General features: G+C 42.3%; 1 protein-coding gene across 6 annotated transcripts in view; it reads right to left on the reverse strand.

Moving 5' to 3' along the window:
- The window catches only part of RFX7 (regulatory factor X7), a 52,476-nt gene that overhangs the window by 17,800 nt on the left and 15,401 nt on the right, over window positions 1–19,275 (reverse strand). For 2 of the 6 annotated variants that reach the window (XM_082061214.1, XM_082061215.1), the window contains exons 2-4: window positions 12,157–12,190; window positions 4,231–4,313; window positions 3,373–3,495 (exon numbers count right to left, since the gene is read on the reverse strand). In XM_082061214.1, the coding sequence (XP_081917340.1) occupies window positions 3,373–3,495; window positions 4,231–4,313; window positions 12,157–12,190 (240 nt within the window). Of the gene's footprint in view, window positions 1–3,372; window positions 3,496–4,230; window positions 4,314–10,379; window positions 10,438–12,156; window positions 12,191–19,275 lie in introns of those variants that run through there. The other 4 variants (XM_082061218.1, XM_082061219.1, XM_082061217.1 and 1 more) reach the window with 3 other exon arrangements.

Here is a 19,275-nt window from a genome sequence, read left to right on the forward strand (position 1 = left end):
TAAACCACAAAAAAGATTAACCTAAACGCCAATGAAGACAGTCAGGCTACGTGGCTCAGCTTACATAGCTTCCTAGGCAGAGAAACCACTACAAATAGCAAATGATAAAGAATCTGTTGCATGAAATGACACAAAGATCTTGGCTTATCCAATCCAGAAAAGCAACTGGTCTCTAAAAATGGGTTAGAGTGAAGAACCTTAGGAAGAGGTAGGTTCTCATTAAATAGACAATTAATGCTGGCACAGAAATGAGGCCTAAAAATCAGGCAGGGTGGAAAACAGATGTCTGAAAACCATCAGAGGAGCAAAACTGCAGGTCAGACTCCCAAGGGCAGCAGCAGAGGTGGGAAACAACTGCTTTAAATGGAGTTTGATTGGCTTTTAAAATGAATATATAGGTAGTTGCTTATGACAGAGGACTGGATTTTACAACAATAGGTCCCACCCTGTTTCTATCAGGGAGTTCTATATAAAAACATGCATTAAGTTCCATCAAACACGATCAGCATCTATCTTGTGTCTGTTGTTTCACATGGTATTCCTATACCTTCTGTGATAGGTTCCAAATAGCCTTCTAACTTGTTGGTTAACATCCTTAACACTTAGTGCATGTAATCTATGCATCAGGTGGCATCAACAGGCCCATCAGCCAGTAAAGCAAAGATCAATGATTTACAGGCTGAAGGAAAGAGATACAGGCTGACTCAAAGACCTCCTAGTCTATATTAAGTGTATCAATTGAATCTTCAGGGTACCCAACTTAAATATGAATTACTTTCTTTCTTTGTGCCACTAGCAGAAGCAAAATAAGAGGACCCAAATGTTTATTGAAAGCTCAACAAATCATTTTGTGGGCAAATAGGGATTTTGTCTGCATAAGTACTGCAGAACTACACTTACACTTGAAATACTAGTTCCCTGCACTCAGCTATATTTACACCCGGCTGCCTCCAGAAGGGTGTCTACTAACAGGGAGAAGATTCCCAAGTAAAACCAACTTGCAAGAAAACATTGAAAGGATTTGATGGGAAGCAGCATCTACTTTGTGCACGCTAGATAACACCTTAGGGAACTCCCCATGAGTTCCCGTGTTTTCCAGGCTGTATCCCCAAATAGCTCCCAGAGGCAGCTGGCAGAAGAACCGTGTGTGCCCAACAGAAACACAGCTTCTTACAGCCCAGCATATTCTGTCAGTGCAAGCGGTGCCGCAGCACCAACCAGAGGTGAACCAGCTCTAATCTGCCTTCTTTCTGAAATTCAGCTGCAAGCTCTCAACCTTCCCAACTGTTACTGCCTTATGATGCATTTTTCATTTATTATATGCCTTTCAAAAGGACGATGAATCAATTAATTTTTATCCACTTATAGATGTGAATTCACAATTAAATTTCAGAGCAAGAAAAGAGGAAAAAGAGCCACTGTGTTGAATAAGCACAGCGAGAAAAGGCTACTGAAAGGTAGAGGAGCTGGAACACTATCGACACTTCTCAATGGTTGACTTGTGTGGAGCGCAAGCTTCTAAGCTGCTGACTTTTCCCTCTTCACAGAAGCAAAAAACAAAACAAAAAAACAAAAAAACAAAAAAACAAACAAAAACAAAACAAAACAAAAAGAAGAAAAAAAACCCACACACATGAAAGGTGATGCAGAAGCCCAATGGTTTTGCAAGGTTTATTTTGACTAAAATTTACAGTAGGAATATAGATGCTGGTATGACATGGCACTCTTCTGAAACCTTGTAACTTTGATTTAGCTGTGCAGAGTGCATACGCTTGCTCACTGTGCACTCATGCAATATCTGTCTTTGCACACGCAGGAGAGAATGGTAACTTGTTAATATGGCAAAGTGAGTTTTGAGAGGTCTTAATACTCTTAGGCAAAGAAAAATGACTTATCGAGACTAACTCTCTTATCTATTTATATGCCTGTCCCCACCTCCCACTCCAAGACTACTCTTCCTTTGGTGTGCAAGAATAACTCACGAAAATATTCAAAGAAACTGAATGTTTTAAAAACAGAACAGATGCTTTCAAAGGAGAACAGATTCCAAACATTTGATATGTTCCTGAATATTTGCTTACCACCCTTATTTTGTTAGGAAAAAAAATACAATACACAAATACTTGATGCAGCTACATACAAAAGCCATCCAAATTTCACACTCCACAATCTGTAGATGATGATTTTTCCGGGCATCTGCAGCTTGGCACAGCATGGAAGCCAAGCAGATTTGTTGCTGAAGCAGGCCATAAATTATTTAATAAGAAATATATTTAAGAATAACGCTCCCATCTCTCTCCCGCACAGCAGCTGCCGCTGTTGCTGTGTCTGCGCGAGCGGCTGCTGCCCGGGGATTGGCCACCCCAGCACGTCTGTGCATTGGCTGCGCTTCCCGGCTGCGTCACCGCTCCAGTCGGTGGCGAGATCTCAGAAATAGGTGTGTGCATGTTGATCAACCCCAGGCAAGCGAATGCCATCATGGTTCAGTTCACTCAGAGTAAAAAAACTTGACCAGAGAGCGTTAATTAAAAGCAGGTATTCGCAGAAGGCAACCCCACAATAACAAAGGGCTGAATCCTGTAGGCACTTAGGAGGTGAAGGGATTCAGCTCGCTGCAAATTACTGAAGTCGTTCAGATTACGGAAATATTCATACTAGATCATAAATCTGCTATTCATCTTCAGGCAACTGGGCTGAGGATGATTTTTTTTTTTCCCCTGTGGGGAATGTTCTGTAAATGAATTCAAATCCAACTTCCAGACAGCTCCCTCTCCCTTGCTGCTAATCGCTTTCTCGTTACATGGTAGCTTTGACACTTGACAACACAGACTCACAGTGGCCTTGGTTACTGGTTTCATACATATTCAGATATATTGTGCCTCTGTAGAAATCAGGTTTGCTGCAGAAAGGTCCAATAATTATGCATTATTCTGGAAAGAAAGGTGTGATGGGCTAGATCTTATGTGCAAAATAGCTGCATTTCCAGGAGGAACAATTAAGCCCCTCATCCTTTTTAAGGCAGTCATATACGTACATATCTAGAAGCAGACAAAAACATACTCTAAGATAGTAAATTGTGCTTTTTATCTGTGCCACCCTGTCCACAAAACAAAAACAATATTCATACAGATATTTACTTGTTAAGAAATACTTGTACCTTTCCTTCAGCATATGTAATGCACAATTTAAACACGACAGTCTTATCTTCAATGGCAGAAATAACAAATACAGTTTGCCTCACTGTAGCTAGTATGTACATAAGGCCTTGTTCTGCTATATGCACTCGTACATCAGTGGAGTACCAGTACAGCCAGTGTCAAAGAGCCACACTTGCTAAAGCCATATGTACAGATCCAGTTGGGAAGCACTCACTTGTATTCATCATAAACCTCCTGCTTGGGAAGGGATGTCTCGGGGTGCTCTTCCAAGGTGTTCCGTATCCATGAGAAGGCGTGCATCTGCTGGGCACGGCTGGACGACATGGAGATCTGATCGCTAGGGAAAGAAGAAGCAGTGCCGATGAACAGTTCACTCCATAGCTCCTCCTCAGTTACAAGACTTAATAATTGTCTGCTTACACGGGTGGAGAGACACCAGAGACAACGAGCCACTATCTCACACATTTAGCTGTTCCTTGAGGCCTGGGCATCAGTTATTGCCCTCTTTCATCTACAATTTGACAAAGACTCCACACTCCAGTTCTTGACTGATTTACAGACATGAGCAGACAGCGATGGGCAAGAGTTCACCCTCCTGCTTACAGGCAGCCCTGAGTGCTTCCTGCAGGCACCTGTCTGCCTATAACCACCCAACTGGGAACATACACTAACTCTGGGACGTTGTGATCTGCAGGCTGTTTTTCTTAGACCTCCTTTTGTCAAACAAATGTTACCAGAAATACCAGCAGTTCCTTCATTTCCCCACCATTACATTTGTGCTGCTGTATTATCACTTCCTACATGAAAAGCAACGGAACGATCACACTTCGGCTGCAAAACACTTTCTCTGATGACTCTTGTATTTTAGGAGTTTTATATTTACAAGCTATTCATGCACAAAAGGTATAAAAGTTTAAAAAAAGCTATCTTCAGGAAAATAAGAGTCCTTAATGTTTAAAAAAAGGTGCTTCTGCTACCAAACACATTATGTGAATGGTTTCCTCAGCAGTTAAGTGCCACAGAAGTAAGTTTTCAGTACTAACCGCTCACACTTACACACTCACACATGTACCTTTTGTCTCCATTGCTGGGACCCGAAGGCAGCTGAAGGTAGAGGTAGAGTTTCTCTAGGTCTGTAAACTTCTCAACGTCTTGCTAGATAAAAAAGGTGTTTTGGTTATAAAGAAAAGGGTGGGGAGAGGCAGAGAGAGAAAAAGCAAACAATAAGAGTTGAGCTCGACAGCTAAAAACTGTCATCCAACAGTGTACTCTTAAATAATATAATTTTAAACAAGACAATATGTGAAATAATGTGACTGTGAGCACTCTGGCACTAGAAACGTGAGTTTCTATTTTATTGGCACGCCATCACGAATTAGAAATCACTGGTCACCATTTCAACATTCACGTGCAACAAAAGCAGAATCTGGAAAAAATGTCAGTAATAGATCACTTCTGTAACCAGACATGTAGCACGAAAGCTTTATCTTCTCAGAGCACACAAGGAGCACATCTGAGAGCGCACTATCAAAAACCAGCTATGCTGTAACAATGCAGGATGTCAGACCTGATCCTGCAATCCACTATATATTAATAGGTAAGCGTCACAGATTCCAATTTTCATTCAATTTCATTTTAAAATCTCTCTCTATACATATGGGGTTTTTTTGTTTGTTTGCTTTGGAAATCAGACTTACTGAACAGGTACTGAAGACAAGCCGTTCAGTTAACATGAACCTCAGTGATGCTGGACTCATCCTCCAGAGGGTACCAGCTGAGGATCAGACACAAGGGGGGGTTTTACCTGTTGTATGCAAATAGTGATTGCCACATACAAACTAAAAGCCTCCCACGATGCCTGTTCATGTCAGAATACAGCTTCTGGATTACAGTTAATTCTCTTTTCCTTTACTGGTGTCTTACTGCCAATGTAAGCTTTTCCAAAAGGAAGAGAAAAGACGAGAGCAGGACTGACAGGGAGTGAGACCTGGCTGTTTGCTTCAGCAACAAATTAAAAAAGAGCAGGCAAACTACAAACCTAAATTTCATTTTAGCCAGGGCTCCCTACCTGCCCCAGTGCTGTCCAGGTCCACCTCACTTGAGCTGGCCCAGAACTGACAGCAGTGCTGGGGAGCTGAGCTCCCGCCGCCCTCGCTGGCTTTGTGCCCAGTGCAGGGTCCCCCCAGACGCTGGACAAGGGCCAGTGGGACCTGCGGTCGCTAATCCCCCGTCTACACCCACCGCAAAACCGCCGCACAGAACTGGGCCACCAGCAACGCGACAGACGCTCTCAGAGCCAAGAGAAACACTTCCAGCAGCAGCCAGGTAACAGACACTGGATTTGCTGCTTTTATAAGCTGCAGCAAACCACAACATTCGGGTTTGGTTTGGTTTGGTTTTTTTCCTCTGACAAACTCCTGAAATTTGCTGATACCAATTTCTGTGTGGCTCTACAGCAGCTTACACAGCAGTGGTGCCCAGACCACCAAATATCCAGAGAGGCATTTCTTAACGGGTGGACTTTGTCCAATTCTGTTCTTCCCTTCCTGCATAAATCACATCATTTGGACTGGTGGGTTTTTCTTTAACAAACCCACTACTGAAAAGATGAACCTTCTTCAAAGTAAGAATTTACAGAAACTTAATCATTAATTTATGAAAAAATATAAATTTAACAACTGTAAAAATATTTGCACTTATTTATTAGACCTCTTCTTTGAGAAACTTAGTTGCTTTTTGTTTTAAATGGAAAATGCCAAAGTACCATTCCAAAGGACACGGTTCGGATGAGATTCCCTTGCACAGTAAGCGCTAATCCATGCAGCAATAGCATCCGAGGCAAAACAAAACCAAAAATTCCCGATGACTCTGACACTGAGGTGGAAGACAATCTCTCACTTCCAAATCTGATGTGCCAGAGTGCAGCAGAAAGGGCAAGGTTTTAGAAGCAACATTAAACCTTCCATCAAAAAATACTCAAGTAGCCTCAGTGCCCACGGCAGTTGAAGCAACTTGTGCTTCATGTCCTGGCAGAAGGAAGGGGCTGCGGGGAAGGTCTTACCTGAACTGTGGAGGCTGCTACACAGGCCCCGTCTGTCAAATTCTCTAATTAACAAAACAAAACAAAACCGAGCACTGTATGTGTAGAGAAAAAACTGGCCGCAGGCAGCACTTTCCGCACAGCTCCTCCGGCTGTGGGGCGGCCCCCGGGCAGCACCGCCGCCTCCAAACTGGAGGTCACTGCAGGCAGGAGTCACAGGCAGCTCACAGATGTAATCCTACCTGGGTGATAATTAGATAAACCTAAGCTTATTAGATGAGACTGAATCTATTTAGAGAAAATCATCTTAAAACTGAAGAAGTGGCAGCAAAGGGATGGAGTGTGACAGTCAGTGCAAGCGGATTCAGGAAACATTATGTTTTGTTTAGTTTAAAAATTTGTTAAATATTATGTTTTGTATAAACAGGATAAACTGTTTTCTCCAAACATTTCTAAAACTCTCAAATCTTGCTTTACAACCTCAGTAAATACAATCTCTTCAACCTCAGCTGACATCCACCAGTTCTCAGTGCTAAAGGTCTGGTGAAATCAGCAACAACTCTACTGCAACTGTTCAAAGTATCAAAACGTTCAAATTTCTTAATGCAATCAGAAAAGCATTTGGGAAAGCAGAGGAACATTTCAGCTGGGCTGCTGACTACTGACCAAGAAAAAAAGATTCATTCAGTCCTGAGTTTTTATTTGTGCTAAATTGGATGTATACGGAAAAGAAACAAACACACAAAATATACTCTGAACCTTCTCCACTACCACCTCCCAAATAGGTCAATAGTCTGGAAAAAATAGGTCAATAGAGTGGAAGAGAGTCACAGCATCAAAAGGAAGATTGCAATACTGGCACTGTCTTGGACACATTCCCCTTTGCGCAGCCCATTAAAGCTTATGCTACAGTAGTTTTAAAACCCATACAGAATGTAAAATGTCTGGGGAATTCTCTTCTGCTACTTACAAGTATCTAAGCAAAAATTACACTTCAAGTTTCCTGACCTTGACTGACTGGTTCTATCAAATCAGATGAAGACTGTCTAGCTCTCCAAAGGCTATTTATAAATGGTATTTCTTGAAGTTGCATTAGGAAAATGCACAAGCATGCCAAACTGCTTGCAGGAGTGAGGTGGAAAGCCATCAGAAAGCATCACCTCTGTTACTCTTGGTTTTCACACATTTATCTCCTCTAACTGGAACCACATTAAATGAAGGAAGATTCAGTGGAGATGGGGAACAAGCAGCGTTCATACTTGTTTTCCCAACTTGGCTTCAGTTTAGCCAAAAAGATACATCGAGTACTCCAAGTATCTGAGTGATCTTATATTCTGAGACAGAAAAACTGAAGAGAAAGAATTAGAAACCTCCAGTTACAGCTAAGCAAACAGTAACATACAAAGGAGCAGGTGTCTACCTGACATTTTTGTTCTGACAGTTACCAAATATAGTTCGCTTAAGAAATGCACAAAACATGTAGCAAACAAATGAAACCAGAGCTCCATTTATATTTGCACTATCAGTGGCCACACAGATCTGCTCCAAATCAATCTGTGCTTCTGCTGCCTAAGAAAGAGAAAAAGGACCTCTTAGGAAGAAAAGCAACTTTCTTTTTTATTCTAACAGGCATTTTGATTAAGTGAATAAACAACTCTAAAATAAAAGAGGACAGACAAAATGTGGTTGTTTATGGTTTTGTTGAGGTTTTCTTTTGTGGTTTGTTTTGTGGCTTTTTTTGTGGTTTTGTTTGTTTGGGTTTGTTTTTTTAATGAAAATAGCAGGTTTTGACATTTGGTTCCATTCTTGGCAACACTAACTTTTCACTGAAACTTTTTGCAGCACAAAGAGACAAAGATCAGTTCAACACAGAGTGTCATTAAGGACTTAACCTGTGTTATAGGAAACATGAGTTTATTCAAGTTTCTGCTTGAACCAGGGAACACAGAGATTGGAACATGAGTCTCTAGAATCACAAAATCCCATTTAAGGTGTCCTGACCTTGGTGGATTGGTTCTCTCTATCTGGTTTTATCTGACTGCTGATCTACTGTCAGGTCACAAACATTAGTGAAGTTTAATCCTAAAGTTGTCAAGAGGGATTACCATGGGAAAAGTCCAGGGAATGTGCTTCTGGATTGTTTTAAAGAAGAAAATATTTAGTCAGGCCAAACTTTAAATAAAATAGAGGAAGAATATACTAAGGAACCATTAGTAGAGTTACAACTTCTCTAATGAATACAGTGAAAAACCGCATTCAAATCTGAACTATTTATTTCCACAGTGAAGGCAGAATTACAGGTTATTTCTGTCCTTGCGTTCCAGTGAAGGGGAGCAGGAGGCCAGAGGCACTGCTGCAAGCTTTTTGCAAGACTACTATTTTAAAGAGCAGGGACTGATCTTAATATTTCCACATCTTGAGTATTTATAGATTACTATACCGTAATCGAAGTAAAAAAGGCTATGCCAATGGCAATGTAACTTGCACCTACTGGCAGACTGGTTCTAAAACTTGTCATACTTCAGCAGAACAAACATCTATTATTTAACAACCAGGCTAAGAATAGCAAAGTAGTCAAGCAATCATCTCCCCACTTCATGAATAGAGAAACAAGAAGCAAAGGTTAAATAATTTGCTCAAGGTCAGACGGTTTGTTGGAAATATGATCAAAACAGAAATAGGTAATACTTGAAACAGAACCTATTATTCTAAAAAGCTGCTAATAAATACATTTGATATGCCCTAGCTGAACAGAAGCAGAAACATATTTCAGGTGCTAAATATTCCAAACAAGCCCTAAAAACACATGGCAGCTTTATACTGACAGTGTCCAAGCACAGCTGCCAAAGCTTCACAGAGCTCCTGCCTGTCTCCTGTAGGGCCAACAAGACAAGTGACAAGCGACCACCTTCTCAGCAGCAGGACAGAGCCGCATTGCTTCATCAGCTCCTGCTCACCTGCACCTGCTCCAGCCACCAGCAGCATCAGTTTTCATGGCTCTCTCGCAGCACTGACCTCTTTTCAGAGGACTAAGGAAAGAAACCTTAACCTTCTTGCTGAGCGCTTATATGGAGCACACCATTTTAAACAGCGGGTTCAAGAGTTCACTTAGTATGTGGCAGCAAATATAACAAGCGAAGTCATAAGAGAATCTACTGCTAGACATGTTTACTACAGTTAAAAAGATGTTATAATGAATTTTTAATGACTGTTTACACCACAATTCTTGCTAATTATCTTTTTTGGATTGCACAGCATACAATGATTTTCTTATGATCTTCCAGAAACTGACAGCATGTCAGAATGTAAGTGGTGCAGTATAACAAATAAAAGGCACATAACTGGTCTCTTGTATGAGTAATTGCAGTCCCAGTGCCCTTATATTAGCTGTTTTCTGTAGTCCTCTCCTGCTACTCCCTCCACAAAGTCCATTGCCATTACCTGTTTCTTCTTCCTATTTCTCTCTTTCTCACTATCCTGTGTTGAACAAGGATATGTATGTACTAAAGAGCATTTGTGTGCGGTTCTGCACACTGCGGCTGTGACTGGTGCTACCAAACACAAATGGAAACAAAGGTAGTCTGATTTTTTTCTATATTGGCGTTTTTTTGTTGTTGTTTTGCCAGCAAACTGATCAAGTTTAAATGCTTTAGCGTCTTGTCAGCACCTCCCAACATAACTGAAAGCTAGTCCCAAATCTCCTTACAGTAAGAAGGGAGACAAAGAACACTGTCCCTTTATGCATCATGAGGCTTGATTCAAAGGCCCTGAAAATGTTTCTGTCTGAACCAAACATGTGAGAATGTGTATTTAAAGGAAATGTTCTGGCCTGCCCATAAGCTTGGAGTTGGATCCTGCAGGCAGCTGGTACCTCAGTCACAGGATGCTCTGACAAGCCCATTACATTCCACAAAGAAGCAACCTGCTCATCTCTCTTCTGCAGCACAAAGCTGGACAGCTCTGCAAGGAAGCTCCAAGCAAGTTATTTGGAGTTATATAGTCACAGCCGTTTATTTTAACATAGTGTTAGATTCTGTCTTGCAGCTCACAGCTTTCCAAAAGCATGTGAAAAACCAGAAACCATTTTTCCAGAATCCAGCTTTTTATTTCCTGCAACTATTCTGGTCTTGGATTTTTCTTTTTTAAACTACCTGAACAGCATCAGATCTCCCTTTGCTAACCTAGAGTGGCCTTTCCACTGTTGACAGGCTCCTCTGAACTCATCAGCAGGACACACAAGGATGCATCTGGAACAGAAAATCAGACCATCAGGACATCTGGACAGACCATCAGACATCAGGACTCTGTTCCACGTCAGGCTATAGAGGATGCTTTGATTCCAAGAGCACTACTCAGAAAAAAAGCGCATGCTTCCAGTGGATGAGACCTACACAAATGATGGGCTCACACAAACTGATCATCCCTACCTCAGTACCCTAGGGCCACAAATCTGCAGAATTTAATGCAAGAATAGTCTTAGTGTAATTCCATTTTCTTAGAACAGATTTCCAAGAAGCAGATGACCAGTTAACCTCCTACTTATTTACTCCCTCTCCAATGCTACTTAGGAACACCTACCCCACCTCCCATTTTTCGCTATGGAAAAACCTCGTGTTAAAAGAGTTTTACAAGTGCAATTTATCCCTTTGCCACTGAAGACTCACAAAAAAATTAAGACACCTGCTTTGTGTCCACAAATGTCAATGAGGAATAAATGGACAAAAACGACACTTTTGCATTGCTATTTTAGTTGGATGCATCCAAAAATTTTTAAGCATAGGCAAAACTGGTTTTGAAGTTTGTTTGCAATACAACAATACAGCTTATTTTAAACCTCTTACCACAATGAATTAAGACAACATTTTAAGGAAAGAGAATTCAGCGCCATCTGAATTAGCCTCTGATAATATGACTTGAAGGAGTATTCTTATCTAGCTCAGCTACACAGCTGAACAGATTCTACTTGATAGTATCCAGATGGTTGTCTATGTCATCTTTTTATCTTACCCGCTGGTAGTTCTGGATGAAATGCTGAAGGTAGAAAGTCAGAATAAGCAGTCCCTTCCAGTCTAAAGATTTATGAACTCAGGCTCTGATTTAAAGAAATTCACAGCCTGCTCACTATTAAAAACAAACAAATAAATCCTCTTTCTGAGTTAGTGCTCAATATGTGCTTCCTAGAAATAATCTCTTATCACTGTCTAGATCCTATTATTTTAATGCACAAAGGAAGATGACATTTACGCATTGCAAGGGCTTTCCTTCTTCAAAAAACATGATCTCCCTTTCCTTAGTAATACAGCTGACCTAACAACAGGACCTACAGAGTTGCATATTTCTGGGAAGGTACCTGAGATGATGTGCAAATTTTGAAGTCAGCAAGATTCAAAAACAACACAGAACCAAACACTGATAATTATCGAACACCTGCAAGATTTTCACAGACCAGAACATTAGTCTGCCTGGTTTTGTGCAAACACGCAGTTCTATCTTGTTCTCTCCTTAAAATGCAGCACTGGCCATGAATTAAATATTTCAAGGAACCATCAACAAAAGCAACAATAATTGTTATTAAAGGCCTAAGGAGCAATGGAATGGAAGGCACAATTAGCTTCTTGCATACTCTGATCTGTGCAACAAACAATCTTGCATTTAATAAAATCATGCTTACAAAAGCAGTAAGTCACCTTTTATGCTGTATCTATACTGACAGTTTGACAAGTAGCAATCAGAGCCACTTGCGGCTGGCAACAAGAGGTCAATACTTTCACGGAAAACAAACACCAAACCTACATCTTGTCTTTTTTGGCAGTTTTGGACTAATTTTGGTCACATTTAGTAGCAGTACCTTAAAGCACTGCTAAGGAAAGGCGTCAAAATAGCTGTCAGTCTCCAGAGCCATCTATTTTGGTCTTGCAGTTTATTAAATATTAAAAAGCATTCTGGAGTTGTACTTACCAAAATGCAGTCCACTTTAGATTGTACAGTTTTGCTAGACGTGAGGGAAGAAAGAGAGAATAGAAATCTTGAATTAATCTAAACAGCAATGACAAAAATGTTACATATTAGAATTTCTATCACTGTACTACAGGCTTAATCTCCTGCTGTGAAATATCCTGCTAGTCTATGGAAGAATACTCCTCTGGCTATTTTTTGTAGAAACTCATCCCAAACTCCCAAACTTAACTGTTTGTTAGAATTCTTGCTGTTTTGCTCTTTTATATAAGAGCTGTATTTTTTTTAATGAAGTATCATTGCAACTGGGAGCTATTATCCCAAGTTGCAAAGCAGCCAGATGGATGTCATGACTTTTATTGTAAGCTCTTCCACAATTCAGATGCATTTTACTTGTTCATCTGTAACACAATTAACATCCTCCTCTCCACATGCTCCAGTAAATCCCACCACTTCAAGGCATTTATTTCTAGCTTTCCAAAGAGCTCTACAAAGCAAACAATTGGTATCCCACAGGCAATTCAGGAGTTTTCCACGTTAGTCTCACTACCTCTCTGTTGGCTTATTAAGACGACACTGGGTGGGAACTGCGTTAAAACATGCCATAAATGAGCTCAGTACATGTGCCAAGGAGTGCAAATAGTATGGACCTTATTATACTTCATGCAAACACACCCATAAGCAGCTTTTGTTTCTTAAGGGTGCGGGATTTCACATGCTTGGTCTGACTGCATTAGCTGAAGGCATTTTATTGTTCTGACGTTTAACATGCAAAACCCAATACTCTTTACTGCTGGACACCTACTGAACAAGCACTAAACCATCATTTTTGGAGCTCAGGGAGCGATTCTTTCCCTAGTAAAATAAAACATAATTCAATCTCCTGTCAACACAACAAAACATCTCATTTCCAGCTATTTTACTTTTGTACAGGTGCTACCACATACAAAGAAGGACCAAGTATGGTATCTGATGGATACACTAAAATCAAAATTAATAAACAAGCAAAGTGTCTGGTGGTGATAGGAACCAAGGCCACTGAATCAGCATCTACTGCTGTATCAGATGCTCCAAGAGGCAGAAGCTCGGTTGTCCTGCTTTGCTACATCACCTCACTTTGAAACCAGACGATCTAAAAATCTGTTCTGCAGGAGCTGCTGATACTGATGCTCCTTCCCACACAAAAACTTCATATGCTATAGTGACAGAATACAATTAAAAAAATTCCAACAGGTAAAAATATATGACAAATCCACAAAGTAGATACATTAGCAGCCATCCACTTCAGGTGACTGTGTAAGAGAAGGCAATCCAATGGGTGGACACTTGGGAACAGGAAGGAGTAAAGCAGATCTGCTGGGGAACTGTGAGAACAGGGAATGCTTGGCACAGTAAAACACGAGCTTTTCCTTGCCTGGGGGAAGATTCTCACATCTACCGCGGGCACTGGACAAGGGAACCCACATGTCATCTCACTCTTCACAAACCACCGTCGTTCTAGAGAAGTCAAAGGACACTAAGCATGTTAACCTGCTGCTAAGAGTCATCCCTGTGTCTGACCCAAGTCCTGCTGACACGGCCGGCTGCTCCAGCAGCGCTTCCTTCGCCCTGGACTCCTGCACCAGCAGCACCTCACAGTCCTTGTGCTGCTGCAGATCCACAGCCTCTACTACAAAGCAGCACTCACAGGAGCAGGCAGCAGGGTTCGGGCACGTGTGCCCATTTTGTACCTATGGCTTCACAGGGTAGCTTACTGCAGAAAAGGAGCACGGAGGATGAGGAGATGCAGGGTACATGCAGCTCAAACTTAGTCCAAATACAGCCCCTACTCTACAGCCTTGCAGATGACATTGTGCACTAGGCTTTTCAGGAGAACATGCTTCAGCCAGCACGGCTTCCCTTCCTGCTTGGTTCTGCCAAACTGCAGATAAGAGCACCCATTTGCATTAATATTGTCTTCTTGCAAAGAGAAAGCAGCAAGTTGCCAGGAGACAGCTGGGCAGGAGAACCCTGGAGCTGTCCTTTTATCTCCAAATATCAGTCTGAATCAGTAAAGGTAAACTCTCAAATTTAGTTCAGGCTCTCCCAGTTGCGACCTCTGCTCCCACAGCACCGATCAACAGCGTCAAGAAGACGCAGCAGAAGAGCAATAATAAGGCCAGCAAATACACCTTCTCTCCATTTCCTTTTGGTCAACTGGTGGCACAAAAAGGACAGTCAAGTTTGTGTCCTCCAATCTGCAAGCAGAGTTTGTGACATTTTAAAAGGCAAAGGTCCTATGGCTTCAGCACGGATAAGCATGATGTCTATTTTAACATATTTTTTTTCTTTTCTTCATGTCCTGCTCCATGCTCTCTGTTATACTGGGAAGACATTGTTAAAATTTGTCCGTGGCCAAATAAGGCTTCTTTCATCCTGACCAAAGCACAGGCTAACATGGCCTGGTTCTATAAAGCCTGGGCCTAATGACATAAATGCTTCTAATTTACCTTCCAGTGGAGCTGATCCATGTCAAAGGCAAGCAACAGCAACCCTGAGGAACCAGCCCTTCCCCTGGGAAGGTGCTGGGACAGTGACCTCCTTGTGGTCCTGAGCACCACACAGAAAAGCTCCTGACACTGCAGGATGCATCTCCATCGAATCCAGAGATAAAAGGACAAGTGACAAAGGTGGCAAAGGAACAGCCATCCCAGTTACAATGTATTTGCCACTTTTGTTTCTTTCACCCCACTTCTTCCTTTACTAACAGGACAAATGTGTTTGAAAGCTGAAATTTGGTTTACAAACAAATAATTCTGCTTCTGTCTCTGTCAAAGGCACCCCTTACTTAATTACTACTGCAATCACAGTAACTGCAACCAGCAATCGCAAGAGCAAGGCTGAATCAGGTCCTACACAGAGCTACTTCTAATGTTTGGAGGCTGCTACCCACACGCTTTGCTACACATCTAGGAACAACTGCAGGAGAGCAGCGGGAGCAACAGATGTTCTCGCTAATGAAAATAACCATCTGAATCTATTAGGGACCTGGGCCATTGGAAAACTAAACTTTGAAACGGTGGGGTAACCAACAACCAGTGCTGCTTCTCTTGGAGAGCTGCTCCTGGGGGCTTGCACAGCTGACATTACCTTCTCTTTCATAGCTCTTCATGCTGACAGTGTCCCTGAAGTTATAATAGTTCACTTACTTGATCTACAACTTAATTCAGACTACTGCAAGTAGTTCCATCCATGACAAGAAGGTGCCTCTTGTGATTCTGTGGGTAGCTGTCTCTTATAAGTGACAGCAAAGGTGGCTGCTTTAACAGCTGCCTTGGATTTACCAGTTCGCACCTGAAACTATTGCTTGATGGATACCACCATGCAGATTGTTTCCAGTCTGGATCAACCTGCTCACCTCTGAAGAGCTATTATCAGCCCATCAAGAGTTTAGCTTCTCATTAGTAAAACAGCAGAGAAAAGGGGAGTTTCTTATCCTGTGGTTTAGTGAAGCGCAGCAGGGTGACTCCCTGTGAAAGCCGCTGTGTTTCATGGGGACCCTCAGCCCACAGCCTCCCAGCGAACGTGCATTGGCTGCCTTGGGTCTGCAGTGGAAAGCATTACTGGAAAGCCTCCAGCCCATCTTAACAGCCTCAGCTTTTGACTCAACCTTTTAGGCCCAAGACCACTGAAAGAATCTTGAAGGTGACTTTGAAGGGTGCGATAATTTAGGCGCCTAAATGTTGAAGCCACGTTTGCTAACTCCTGAAAGTATTTTGGGGAGAATGGGGAGAGGGGGAAAAGCAGACTAAAGCATTTCCTCAAACTGCTCTTCTATCTTAAGCCAAAGTATATGCGTCTGCTTTCCCTGACCTATTTATATATTTCTACTCAAAACAGCCCCATTTTAACCGCCCTGATGTGGCACAGGTAGAATGAGGAGTGTGTTCTCTCTCCAGGTGTGCAGCTGGGTTTACTTTGCACTGAGGGAGAAGGCAAGGAGATGTAATTTTTTTTTCAAAGTGGCATAAAACCAGATACCGCCAACCTTCCTCTAATTAAGCAATACTTTTCTTTCAGGAATAGGTAGCTGAGCTACGTTGAGCAATATGAGACTATTGTATTACAAGAGGTGGCAGAATTCAGTTGCTGTGAGCACATTGAGTATTTCCGTAAAGCTGCAAACAGTAGAAGCCCATATAACCACATGAGATATGAGAAGCCTTATCCCTGTGAGACCAGAAAGAGGAAGGTGGTTGGAAGGGGTAAAAGAAAGCCCTCAAACTTATTAGCTACTGCCTAGTTAACTCTAAGCCTTCTCCAAGCCCACACAGCCACTGAAATTAACCCTTACCAGCATTCCAACTGCAGATCGTGCACGGCCCATGAAAGCCAGCAGTGCCACAAGGAGGGGACCTCTCAGCCCCAGAAGTCCCAAGGGACACAGCTCTCATCACTCAGGCACTAGCAGTGGACTCAGCCCTCGAGTGGAGGAGATATCAATCTCAGCAATGAGTCTGGTTCAGCAAAATTCAGGGGACAAGTGGAGCCACAATTTATTGTGCAAAATATTGTAATCATTTCACTAGGTGGTCAAACCCAGGAAGCCCAGAGTGATTTTTTCATTATAACTTCCATACCAACACTGAGGTTGCCACAGATACTCTGTATCCTGTTTCCTGTTCAGTCCAAGACTGCAAATATTTGCATAAACTGGAATACCCACCCAAAACCAGCCTCTGTAGCTGTGTTCCGTGTGCTTGGTACATTTTGGACAGCCAGGGGAAAACATTATTTCTGCCAAACACTAATGCAATTTATGAAAAGGAACCACTTCCCATCACTGCTAACGGCTCTGCTACCCATCACAAAGCCAGGATCCACCTCCTGACCCAGCAGCAAGGGTTCCCCACCGCAGGGCCCCCAGTTTCCACTACTCATGCATTACGCTACATTATTACCTGGTACACAGGACACAGTAAGAAAAGTTGCAACTAGAAAGGAAAATCCCAGTGTGTAGTTACTTATCATCATCAGTGTTAACTAGTTACCATCTCAGCTAGAAAACCACCCACCCTCCCAGACAACTACTCAAGACAGAGATGAGGTTTATCCAGTTTTATTATTAAAGAAAGCTTTCTTTGGAGAAGGGGAAAAACCAAAACCAACCCAACCCATAGCACAGGTTCAGCTAAAGAAGAGCAGCTGGGGCTGTTCAGGGCCACAGGGAACCACCCCCCACCCCCCCGACAGTGCCCTCCTGGCCCCAGGTACCACCCGAGCCTGGTATGGCCACACACTGCTGCCCTGGTATTTTTACTCAGATATCTGAAAACAAGCCTTCTGTATGAGAACAATACTCGAGACAGCAGTTAGAGCTGTCTGCCAAGGAAGAACTATTTCGGCCACACAGTCTTTTAAAAATTACACAGCCCTGAAAGCCTCCATTTCCCACTGCATCAACCATTCTCCCACACAATTTCCAAGGGTGGTTTGTCAAACTGCTTAACAACAGGGTCTACAGGTAGTCTGGAACAGCTGCTTCTGTGGGGAGCAATATCACAGGAGCAGCATTTGCCAGGCCTGTCTCTCCCAGGCACGGGCAGTATTTGGGTGTTGGTGGCAGGAGCTCTTGTTCCTGTGCAGTGTCCTGCTGCCTCTTTGCCTCTTGCAAAAACCCAGTTTGCTCCAGAGGAAAGCCAGTTACACTCCACTACTAAATACCAACAGTGACAGCTTCGGCAAAGCCATCTTCCTGAAAGCCACCTTAGGGAGGGTCATTATTAAACTGACCACACATCCTTCTGGAAACATTCAACATCTCTTCCACAACTCATCAGGCAACATTAAAAAAAAAAAAAAAAAAACATTTATTTACTCTGCATGCTGTGAGGAACCACTCAATAAAAGGATTACCAACCCTATTACAGTAAGTGGTACTATCAGAAACGTACTATTATCGCATCCTTACCACGACAAGCACTGTGTCCCAGCAGTGCCTGCAGGATTCAGCCCTTAATTCTTAATCTTACTGAATTAATGCTTCTCTTTCTTAGACTAACAGCTCTAAATATATCTTTATATAACCTTCCATTCAGAAGCACAAAGAAATGTTAAACTGGAGCCAAGGATCATCTAAGGAGAAAATTATGAAACAGCCGCCTATGTGTGCTGCTACTCAATTAACATCTTAACATATGCCATGTTACATTGTCTGGCTTGGCTCACGTTGATAAAGAAGTAAAATGGCTGTAAAAGCATTTCAATTAAATATTTAGAAAGCAGAGCTGCAAAAGGTTGAAACATGTTTGAATTAGTGAAATGATGACTATATATACTGCTCAGCTAATGGAGTAAGAGCCTTTGCTAGCATGGGTTACAGAGAAAAGCAAGCACGCCCAGCCCCAGCACCCCAGAGGAAGGAGTCCCACCCTTCAGCAGGCAGGACCCAAAAATCAGGTGGCTTCTGATGCCACCTAGGGGCTCTGTCCCCACCTGCACTCCTCCCTCCCCTGGGGACAATGCCTTGTCACGCCTCAGGGACACAGCACTTGAACCTAGCGCAAACAGAAGCGAAACATTTAACAAAAGACAAATTAAATCTTCCAGTATTCAAATACAGATGAATTCTTACTCCAGATAAAAGCTACATGGACCGTAATTGCTTGGAAGCACATGAAGTATCTTTATTTCCATAGCGCATAAAAATAGCCAGAGTTGTGTCCACTGGCAATGCAGAAAAGTGTCGGACTCCCAGGCCTCAAAAAGTGAAAAAAGCAAGTATTCACCAACTTGTAAATATCGGCTCTTTCAGCTTGAAGACAGACTCCAACTCAATCCAAGTCAAGACTCTTCTCAGCAGAATCAGGAAGCAACAAGCACAGCAAGTGCATAAAACAGTGCAACAAGGGCGAGCTGCAGCCATTTAACCTTCCCTGTAACCCAATCCACCTCCATCCACTTGCCAAAGAGAATAAGCCAGACCAGTTTCCCATCAGACACAAGGAGGAGCAACGCTGCACCACAGAGCTGAAAAAAGGAATAGTTCAGCGTGCCACAACACTTGAGTTACTGCAGGTTAAAATTGGTCAAACACATTACTTCAACACTTATTACTAAAATAAATGCAATTAAATATTTCAT

Source organism: Streptopelia decaocto, assembly GCF_964273445.1.
Source record: "Streptopelia decaocto genome assembly, chromosome: 9".
NCBI lineage: Eukaryota > Metazoa > Chordata > Aves > Columbiformes > Columbidae > Streptopelia > Streptopelia decaocto.